Genomic DNA, 10723 nt, shown 5'->3' with positions numbered 1-10723 from the left:
ACTGCGGTACTAATTAACTTGTCAACGATGCATGCGCGATACATGGTCCATGGCGTGTAATGTTGATACGGCAAAGCATGGCCTTTAATTCGTCGATGCTAGTAAGCTTCACTGTGTACAGTTAGTTAATATAAGGCGAAGTTTAACGATATCTGTGCTCAAAAATAAGTTCCACTGCGTGTTGAAGGCTTCAGGATAGAAGGTTCGCTTCTCTGCATGGTGGGATATCGCACGAGCGGCGACGGTGAACATGCCCGACCCATCTGCTGACTTCGTTGTAATAACATGACCGTAAGTAAAATAAGTTCTTCCTAAAATGTTTTGCGGCTTGTGACTACATTTCCTGCGGTGTCAGTAAAGACCTGCCCGCGCCAACTGGGCGCCACGCTTGCCACGAGCGGTTTGCACGTGGGCTCTTCCTGGAATTCGGGTTTGTGCTTCCCGAAACCCTTCAGGCAATGTTTCATCAGCACGGAAGCTGCCGGACGCACTTTTTGACAGCGAAGACTCCTGTAGTTAAAACGATCGCATTGGCTTTAAGGTTGCCTTGTGTTACCTGAAATCAAATTGTGAACATCGTTTCTTGCGGCTTTTACTTTCTGTCGTGGTTGTGGCGCCCATTCATACTAGTTACGCTTTTAATGTGCGTCGCAGTAATCTGAAGCGGGAAAGACTTTTATGGCATCGAACGGCGTGGTGGTAAAACTGTACCGCAAGTTCTCGCGCGGAAGGCTCAGTCTGCTTCAGGTGATTCAGTTGCAGGCCATTCGAGCTTCTTATCACTCCATCACGCTCAGCGATATTTGAACGGCTGCGGAGGTTAACAAGCCGTGCTGCAGTGGCGTGGGCTAAAAACCGTACCCAAGGTGGCTGGCCGGTCTGTGGAATCAGCTGTGCGAAAAATTACGTATGCGAGCTCACTTTTCGTTAAAAGGACGGAAGGCCCGAAAACGAAGTTGGATGGTCCTCAGCTGTTATCAGCGCAGAAAGAAGACGAGGAAATGCAGTTGGATGGTCCTCAGCTGTTAGCGTAGAAAGAAGAGGGGGAATGCAACTCGTGTGTGTTGTGTGGCTTTAGAGCTGCACGTGTGCTGCCGCATGGCAACTCTTCAGTCTTTGGTTTTCCAGCCACGTGAAATGTTTGAACCTCTTCATTATTTGCTGAAACGTGTTCACATCCTACGGTATGTTAGGAGCATGGCCTAGACCCTTTGTAGAGCAGCATCTTTCTTCCCAACTTTGAAGGGAGGAGCACACTTTCTGTATGGGGACGATCCAGGCCAAATAATTTTTTAAAGGGGGAACGACCGGACCTAACAGTACTTTGGAATTTTTTGGATGACAAATTATGGTTAATTTATAACGAGGTTTGCATTCTGGTTCGCCTATACAATGGATGCAGACAACACCACACGTGCTACAGTTAAACCTGAATATAAAGAAGTTGACAAAAATTCGCAATTTTTTGTTACACCCAGGTAATCGTTACATTCAGGTTTCGAGATAAGGCTCGCGTGAGTGAAGCAGAAAGGAAACCAAGTATCGATTATGCCTTTTGACAATTTTTGGTGCCCTAATAACCCGTTTTAAGGACCAAACGTATGCTGAAAGGGTGCCTTTTCACGAACTTGATGCTCTTTTCCGCACTCATAATTGTTGAGAGGGATACTGTATACTATATACCGCTGTATATTGTATACCGGGCAGCAACAATCTTCTTTCTCACCGGCGGAGGTGGTATTTAAAATTGCGAGCTTTTCTTGAAAAGACAAAACTTTTCGTTTTCCGGCAGAAGAAACTCGTCACCGACGAATTGACACCACAGACAGCAGTGGAGACTCGTGACTACACGTCAACAGGCAGGCCTAATACCTAATCGACACTGCACTAACACTGGAAATGCACCGTACTTTGCAGTGCGGATGAAGTTCGCTTAATTATTGCATTTCTCCAGCCGATTTTTTTGGAAAAGGTGCAAATAACAATGCCTCATCAGCGTAGCGGATTCGTTACATCAAGGTTAACCCTTGCAACGCCTTCGTTACACAGAGGTCACAAACACATGGGTTTCAATAGAGCTGGCAGTGGGGGATTAGAAAAATGCCATTAAATCCAGGAATTCGTTATGTAGAGGTTCTTTATATCCAGGTTTAACTGTAGGTGCAACTAACACCTGACCCGTTTGCACCTTGTATGCATTTGTGTACTCTCGTGTCAAATAATTGGTGCACATTGTAATCTACCTGCCCTCTTGCTGCCCATGCTGTTTGTTCAGCAGTAGTCAAATCTGTTGTGTGTCCTCCTCGTTTCCCTGCAGTTCTTTTGTGGGCTGAAGGGGAATGTTGCAAATTGCAGACGGGACAGCCATGCAGCAGTGTGATGGAGCGAAAAAGCAGGCAGTTTTCTTGGTCACAGAGTTGCCTATAGTCATGCCCAGGACAGCTTGTTTGGAAATGCACATATCCTTCGTTTAGTATGCTTAAAAAATGTTTGTCGATAGAGTTACCACCTGCCCGGTTTTGGACCGGCCCGACCAGTTTACAGTGGGTCATTTGTTGGTTTTTGGGGCCGTCAGTGGCTTGATTTTTTTTTTTTTTTTTTTGCCATTGTGCCGCGATAATTTCTTGTTTGTTAGATGATGATGAAGTGTCAGTTCAGCAACTATGACGATAAATGCGTTAACAAGCTGCGCAAAGACGCGCAAGCAGAGAAAATACGCGGGTGAGCGCGCTCCGCGAGATGGAGGAGGGCCAAAGAGAGGAACAATGTAACAAAATACCACTGCCGCGGTGAGAAAGTGCGGTCACTTTTCAGTGCAGCCCATTCAGAGCAATAACCAGAATCTCAATCACTTTCATACAAACGTTATGCTGATTTCTCTGTACGAAACGGTACAACAAATGGCATTACATTAAAAAAAACATTTTTTTTTTTTAACACACATTCACCATTCTATATACCACGCCCCCTTCCTTCTCCCCCGCCCCCCATCCGAAGGGCGGGTTTTTTCTTTGGGGGGGGGGGGGTGGCAACCCTACATGTTGAGAAAGATCGGCAGTTAAACTAGATTAAAAAAAACTAGATAAATGCTGCTGTTGAAAATGGTATATATGCATGGTCTGCCGATACTACCCACCTTGTTGAGCTAAATTTGCAACACCATATGTAATATTTGTGCCTACCACGTTTTGTGGCCAGTTTTCAAGTTGTTTTCCTCTGCACATGCCTCCATCCCTCCTTGTGCCTCTTGTTGCCTCTGCTGCAATTAGAATTTTGAAAGTTGCTACTGGTGCCATGACTTGAATGCTCAGCTGCATTGTGAGGTGTGCACTTGGTTCAGTGTGTTTCCCAGGTGGTTTGTGGAAACACCACTGGTAACGTTTCCGTCAACGCATTTCAGATGTCACGCCCTCCGTTTAAAAACGTATGGAAAGGATGCCCTTTGGGTGTGGTCCATTGCCATATGGTATACAGTCTAGTCCATTTGTAACGATACCGTTTGTAACAATATATAGAATATAACGATGAACAGCGATGGCCCCGCCAACTTTTGTAATCTTTCTATGGTAAAATAAACCGCTTATTACAATGCTCCAGTGCCACGATGTCGGATAAAACGATTGAATCCGGTTATATTGTGCACCAAAAGTGCAACAGTGGCGACTCTAATGATGCGGTTGCGCATCATACTCAGGCAGTGTCTTCGTATGAGGCCCAATGCGTGACACAGTCCCTCGGGGACTTTGTTTCCGCCAAGGACATTTACCTCAGCTAGGTGAAGCACCTATAGATGCTCTTGGAAAAGATTTGCGCCAGCTTCACACGCGGCAAACAAAGGTGACCGACTGTGGCTTCTTTTCCGCAAATTAGTAGTAGTACGACCTTGCTGGCATGCGGATAAAATGTTTTGAGCTGTGTTCCGTCTTTTTATTTCGCAACCCGCTTATAACAATTATCGGTTATAACGATGGGATTTCCGTGGCACTTGGATATTGTTACAAGTGGACTAGTCTGTACTTTCATACAGGGTATTTTTATGCCTTTGTACAAAACGTAATTTCATTGCAGTGAAAACATGCCTTCTCGACCCTAATCAGGGGCGGATCCAGGTTTTTTCTGAGGGGGGAGTCAGCTTCTACCAGTGATGATGATGATGATAAAAAGGAGGATGAAGATAGTAGTCTTTTTTTATTCACTGAAATATTTCAAACCACAAATACAAGAAATAGAAAAAAAAATATTCAACTAGACTTTTTCTACTACCTGAGGGGTCATCTTCTAGGGGGTACAAATTCCCAAATTGAGGGGGGGTCAGGACATCCGGACCCCCCCTCTGGATCCGCCAATGACCCTAATGCAGCCACAATGAGGGTGCCTTGGGACACATTTAGTGCGAGGAAATGAGACATGACTTTTCCCTTTTGCACAGAGACCGACATTCCGAGGCGATGGATGTTGAGGTGATTCAAGGATTCCTCTCACATGGGGACCAAGCTGCACATGCCAGGGTGAGTGCATTTGCCTCTCGCGGGCGATTGTTTTGTGGCACTATAGGTCAATAACTAGTCAGTTTCTCGCACAGCGTTTCTCGATTCACCAGTCTGTCTGCACCTCTGGGGCGCCCTCTTTTGAAGTTCAAGTTCATTATCAGTGGAACTCAGAAAAGGTGCAGAATGGAAATGTATTACAGGACAAGGTCCCAAAGTCAAAGGTTGTCAGGGGGAACGAGCAGGTGAAGTAACAATTCAGTAAGGGTGCTATACTGGTACAGCATAAGTGCTTAACAGCATGAATAGAAAAATATAAGCACACTACTGAACGTAATTATCACCTAATTAAACATAATGGGTTAAAAATATGCATGTAGATGACAAAATATGGCAGAGACTGCAATTCAAAGGAGAATGTTACTACAAAGTTGCATAGTAATAAGAACAGAAATGTCGACATAAATCAGGCAGATATGGTGTTGGGACGTAAAATAAAATATTTTGCTGTATTATTGCACCTTTTTTTATTTCCAGGAAAATTGATGAAGAGAGGAATTGTGTGGTCATACACAAAATGAAATCTCTTCGGTCAAAAGTATTCAATGTTGAGTAACGTTGTTCATTTCAGTGACCCAGTGTGTGCTTTCCCACGTTACAGGCGCTGCAGTACTTTGAGCAGCTGAAGAACGCCCCAAATGGCTGGCAGCTGTCGGTGCAGATGCTCCTGCAACCTTCAGTGCAGTAAGTGTCGTTTAAAGTAACGTGGCATGCAAGTAATTGTCGACAGTGGGATTACATGTCGGGAAAGGAGTCTTCTTTCGACAGCCCCCTCACAAACCACGGGGTTTGTGTGGGCACACTTCGCGAGCGACTTAGCTAGATAATCTTACACGATGCTAGGTGCTGTTTTGCCAGGCTACTTTATTTCAAAAAACAGCTCGAAGAAGACAGGACACAAGGAGGAGGGATGAGGGCACAGGGGCTGTATTCTCGTGTTTTGTCCGTTTTGTGTCCGTTTCAAATATGTTCGTTTTGAGCAAGCCCTGATTGGCTAAAAGCGAACACCCGGATGTGACTCCATGCTAACACAGCGGAGCTATGAGCCACGCCTTCTCGGAGCAGACGATTTGGTGCAGACAATTTTTCGTCACCTTGTTGGGTCGCTGGCGGAACAATAAACACATTAAAGATAGTTGAAAGTAGGTTTAGTCGTTTAAAATGTGTTTACAAAAACAGTTGCGAAAAGGGCAACCCAAAGCCTGCCTGCAACTGGAAGTACATCACAATAAAACAGACGCAAAATGGACGTTTTCAAAACGGACAAACACGAGAATGCCGCCCCAGTACTGTGCCGTCGTCCCTCCTCCTTGTGTCCTGTTTTCTTCACGCTGTTTTTTTTTTTTTTTTTTTTTTTAACGATCATCAAACACCCAATTTTCCATCCTTGCTACTTCTCCCATGTATTTTTAAAAAGCATGCCACCTGGGGGTTGGTTCACTTGAATGACTAATGGCAGCGCTGTTAATTGTAATCCTTCGCGGTTTCTTTGGTTGTTTGAAGCCACGTAAAATATGGGCATAAAATGTAGGGTAACTTCGTGCAAGTCTGATGGGCTCTTGCCTCTGCTTTCAGGGATGACTCGGTGAAGTTCTTCTGCCTGAGCGTTCTGGAGCACTACATCAAGACAGGGTAAGGAGCTGTGCACAGGTGAGAACCCCAGTGGCTGAGCGGGCTGCTGAAAATGCGCAGGTACGAGTCTGCCGAGGAAGGTGACCGGCAGGCCATGCGGGCATTCATCAGCCAGTGGATACACCTGCAGGTGGGGAAGCGGTGTCGGAGACCGTGGAAACCTGCCTAACACTGGCCCTTGACGCAGGTGTACGCGGGGCCTGACAAGGTGTTCATCCGCAACAAGGTGGCCCAGCTGGTGAGCCGGGTGTTTGCGTGGGACTACCCGGCCCGGTGGCCCAACTTCTTCGGCGACCTGCTCCAGACACTCCCCCTGGGACCACCAGCCGTCGACGCCTACCTCCGTGTCCTGCTGGCCATCCATGCAGAAGTCGCCGACTGCGAAATGCCCCGCACTGCCAAGGTATCCACAGTCTTCGCTGCCAGACTTGCTTGTGGGGAGGGGGGTGCGTGGGGCTTGAGGCATTTGCTTATATTTGGCAGTGCTTACATTGCAATTTGGTACTTCAAGAGGTGCACCCACCAACATAAGTTGTCAGCTCCATTTGTTTTACATTGCCAGGCTTTATAGGGTGCCTGAACTTGCTCTATCAACGTTACCGTTTAAAAAAACCTAAATTTTTGGATTTAACACACCGAAGCTTCTTCGGGCTATGAGTAATTCTGACTACAGTATTTGCGCGATTCTAACGCGCACCTCTTTTTTTAATTTTGTTAAAAAAAGCCTTGAATTTTTCCTGTGCATTACAAACAGGTGTAAAACCGAAATGTGCTTTCAATGTCCCCCTGCTTTAGTTTCAATGCCAGCAGGAGCTGGATAAGCAAGTTTATGGTGCACAAGGAATTTTGCTATCACAGTTGCATGCGTCAAATAAAATGTCTTCTGCCAGGTACAATGTGCCACGTCTTTTACATCTGCGCGGTGAATCGGTGTCAAATTCTTTTTTCAAATTTTCATCACTAAACTTACCTGCGCGTTAAAATCGGGGGCACGTTTGAATAGTGCAAAAATGGTACTTGGGGATCTGACATGTCCCGAAATCTCTACACACACTGCTACCTTTACTCTTTTACATTGCACAAGTGTGACTATGATGGCCCCCCTGAAATGAGAAAGGCGATACATCGATCCAGTGACCACGGCACCACCATGTTTACAAGAACACCAACGCTGCTTTACGTAGAGTGATCATGCCTCATTACTGCATACACTTAGTCTGTCGTGTGCTCGTACCGTATTTGCTGTTGCTGATGCTTGGAGTTGCAGAAGAAGAGTATTTGTCCGTGGCTGGTTTCCAACTGCTGCAGCTCTGGTTCTCTGTCTCCTTGCAGGAGCACGAGCGCAACCGGATGCTGAAGGACAACATCCGCGAGCTGCACATCGTGGACCTGGTCAACTCCTGGTACACCATCCTGGTGCGTGATCGGCGTGTCCCTTCCTCCCCCTTCTCGCTGTTTGTTAATGTGTCGGCCTCTCTTCCCTGCTAGACCACGCAGTGCTCCCCCGCGTCGTCGGAGGCCAGCACGGAGCTGTGCCGCCTGTGCTTGGAGGTGGTTGGGGCGTTCGTGGCCTGGATCGACATCGGGCTGGTGGCCAACGGGCGCTTCGTGGACGCCCTGGTGCACTTCCTTTCCCGGGGGAGTGCTCTGAGGGAGGCAGCCTGTGACTGCGTCTGCGAGATCCTGGCCAAGGGCATGGACCCCACAGACAAGGCCCGCCTCGTGCAGTCCCTCGCCGCCGTGCTCCAGGGAGCCGGCGTCCTGGCCATCGCCGAGGTAGGGCACCCACCCTACTTCGCTCTGGCTGTGTGCTCCCATGCGACGACTGCTAGAATTCGACCGTCTTGTCAGACTCCTCGTGAGAGAGATGTACCAAAGGTCCAAGTTGCGTAACAGTGTGTGTTCCACTTCATGGGCAGCCGAAAAACATCGCCATCCCGTTCTCTTGGTTTGCGTGCCATTCATTTTGTCGTTTATCTTTCTGTCTTCACACGTCACATAGCTTTTTTTAGTAGCGGAGCTGTTTAGGCCGAAACAAATCTGTCCGACAGTGATGGAAAACCCCAAGCACACATGAGCGTGTGCCTTGTGGCACCAGGCACAACCTTTGCACAAGCACATGTGGGCGCGTACCTCATACTGACCACCCAGCGTTGTCCAGGCTTGCGTGTGGGCTTACACTACACGAGGAGCTCCCGCCTTTGGTGTCATTGTCGTGTAGCGACTGGCACGCTGCGGGTTTACCGCGCTGAGGACCTTGACGACGGATCTTTCAAGCCACCCCTTCACAATCCATCCTATGCGGCTGTGCCGTCGGAAGACGACGACGAAAGAGATGACGAAAATTGCTATGGAATAAAACACTGTACATGCTTTAATGGTCTTTGCTTTTGTTGCCGTCCAAAACGGCTTTGCACAGCTGGGGTCCAGCTGCTCTCTCTCTCTCCCGGGATCCACTGCCAGTGGGGGGAGAAGCTAGGTCGACCCCCACCTCCGCTGTTTCTCTCGCCTCGTGCCGCTAGTGCAAGCTGCACCATTTTTTTTTTCCCCTTTTTTTTTTTGGTGTGTGTGTGTGTGTTTGTGGTGCCCCACTGTCAGGCTTATTTGTGTACACTGCTCTGCACTCTGCCAACTCAGCATCTTTGCCTTTTGCTTTGCAGCCCCATGTGTGTATTATTTGGCACTCTTGCTTGCACACATGGGGTCCGTTCGTTTCACCTGCACCACGTGAACCAGTTCAGGCTGTGCAGCACTGTTTCACTGGTGTAGCTTACGGCACCTAAAGTGCACTGTTCGAAACACTGGTGGTGCCGGCGGGTGCAGTGCGGGTTCTTGGCTTTGCCTGCACTCTCTGCCTAGGAAGTGCAGAAGCAGATGAAAAAGTGCGGTTCTGGTTCTGCCAATTATGAAGGATGGTGCAACTGGTTTTGCACTGCTGTGAAGTGGTTCAGAGTTGCCGGGTGAACCGAACAGACCCATAATGCCGTCGGCAACCTGGTTCTTGGGACTGTGTGGCAGATAAAAAGCAGCGGCACAATCCTTTTGGCTTTTGCTGAAGCACATGCGGCGAGGTGCAAACGACAGACAACCCATCCGCACTGCATTCAGTTGTTGAAGGTGTCAACTTTGCATCGGTGCATGTATGCTCCGTAGGATGATTCCGTAGGATTCCGCTGAGATAATTAAAACAGCACATTTTAAATGCAGAGCATTTCAGTAACTCGCGATGTCACCCGCATTGACGTCCGTAGTCGTAGTCCGCACCCCTCCCCCTACACTATATAAAAAAAAATACTATCCGGCGCCTGGTTTCGATTCCTCGACCCTGCGGGCGGAACGCAATGTACATGGTGCTCTACCCACTGCGCCACAAAGTCGACACAGAATGGGAGGCTACGAATGCGCCTTATATCCTTGACTCATTCAAACTACGTCAAGAAGCTGCAGATACAACGCATTCACTACCACCAACTCCCCAAACACTAAACGTTAACGCAATACACCCACCCCCTATGCGACGCATTTACTCGAGTCCCCCTCGCGGGGAGATGGGCCCAATTTTTGGTAACTTTGAAATAGGAAGTGCAAATATTGAGACATTTTTCCTTTTTTTTTTCCTTTTTTTTTAGTGTTTTGTTCTTCTGAGGGAGGGTTTTTATCATTATGATAATTTGGAGCAAAAATCCGACTGTTTTGTGTGTATATGTATGCAATTGCTCAATTTAAGCTGCGATTGCTCTGTTTACATGCCTCTAATAATAATCAGCATACTTTTCATGAGCACCAGAGATTAAAACTACCTTGTTAACAGTGTGCTACTGAGTCCATGGATGCGGGTTCGATTCCCAGCTCTGGCGGCTGCTTTTCTGACTGTGGCGAAAAGTGGAACCACCTGTGTGTTCGAGATTTCGGCGCACGTAAAGTTCCCGGGTGGTCAAAATTAATCCGGAGCCCTCTGCTACGGCATGCCTCATTGCGTGTGTAGTGTCGGCACGCCACAATCAATCAATATCTCGTTAACAGAGAGAGATTAATGGGGTGCTCAAGAAGAAGGAGAAAGAACCATTTATTTGAGCTGGTGAAAAATGAAGAAAAATGGGTGGCATCTTCTTATTCCGGAAAGCCACGGGCTACCGCTGTTGCCCAGGCCCAATTGACTAGGCATTCCTGGTTCCTAAGCCGCGAGCTGGTCAGCCTGCTCTCCCAGTGCTCTCAGATAGCGAATACCGTGTTTTCGCACGTATAACCCACCCTTGCATATAACCTGCACCCCCACTTTCCATCGCCAAATAAAAAAATATATATATATCCCCCGCATTATTACCCACATTTTATACATGAAAGGCTGGACCGCAGCTACTACTGAAGCAACATGGCACATTTATTTATGCGAAACAACTTGCCAAGCTGACTAGGTAACTAGATTGCCTCTTTTTTTTTTTTTTTTTTTTTTCCCTTCTTCCCAGGTTGATATATTATCGAACTGTGTGTGCGAAATAGCACTGTCAATAGGGTAATTGTGGTTTATTTGCCATTATGGCTGT

The 10723-nt window shown here is 47.4% G+C and overlaps 1 protein-coding gene across 3 annotated transcripts in view; it reads left to right on the top strand.

The window, feature by feature from the left end:
• Positions 1–32: 32 nt before the first annotated feature.
• LOC144152923 (exportin-T-like) overlaps positions 33–10723 on the top strand; it is a 31935-nt gene continuing 21244 nt past the window's right edge. For all 3 annotated transcript variants that reach the window (XM_077684495.1, XM_077684494.1, XM_077684492.1), the window contains exons 1-8: positions 33–291; positions 4430–4508; positions 5149–5231; positions 6123–6179; positions 6240–6309; positions 6367–6582; positions 7512–7595; positions 7668–7955. In XM_077684495.1, coding sequence (XP_077540621.1) covers positions 4449–4508; positions 5149–5231; positions 6123–6179; positions 6240–6309; positions 6367–6582; positions 7512–7595; positions 7668–7955 — 858 coding nt within the window. In that variant the 5' untranslated portion in view covers positions 33–291; positions 4430–4448. The remainder of the gene's footprint in view (positions 292–4429; positions 4509–5148; positions 5232–6122; positions 6180–6239; positions 6310–6366; positions 6583–7511; positions 7596–7667; positions 7956–10723) is intronic.

The sequence above is a fragment of the Haemaphysalis longicornis genome, unplaced genomic scaffold (assembly GCF_048455015.1).
Source record: "Haemaphysalis longicornis isolate Haplotype H1 unplaced genomic scaffold, Haemaphysalis longicornis Haplotype H1 scaffold_9, whole genome shotgun sequence".
Taxonomy (NCBI): Eukaryota; Metazoa; Arthropoda; class Arachnida; order Ixodida; family Ixodidae; genus Haemaphysalis; species Haemaphysalis longicornis.
This window is presented reverse-complemented; position numbering and strand designations above follow the sequence as displayed.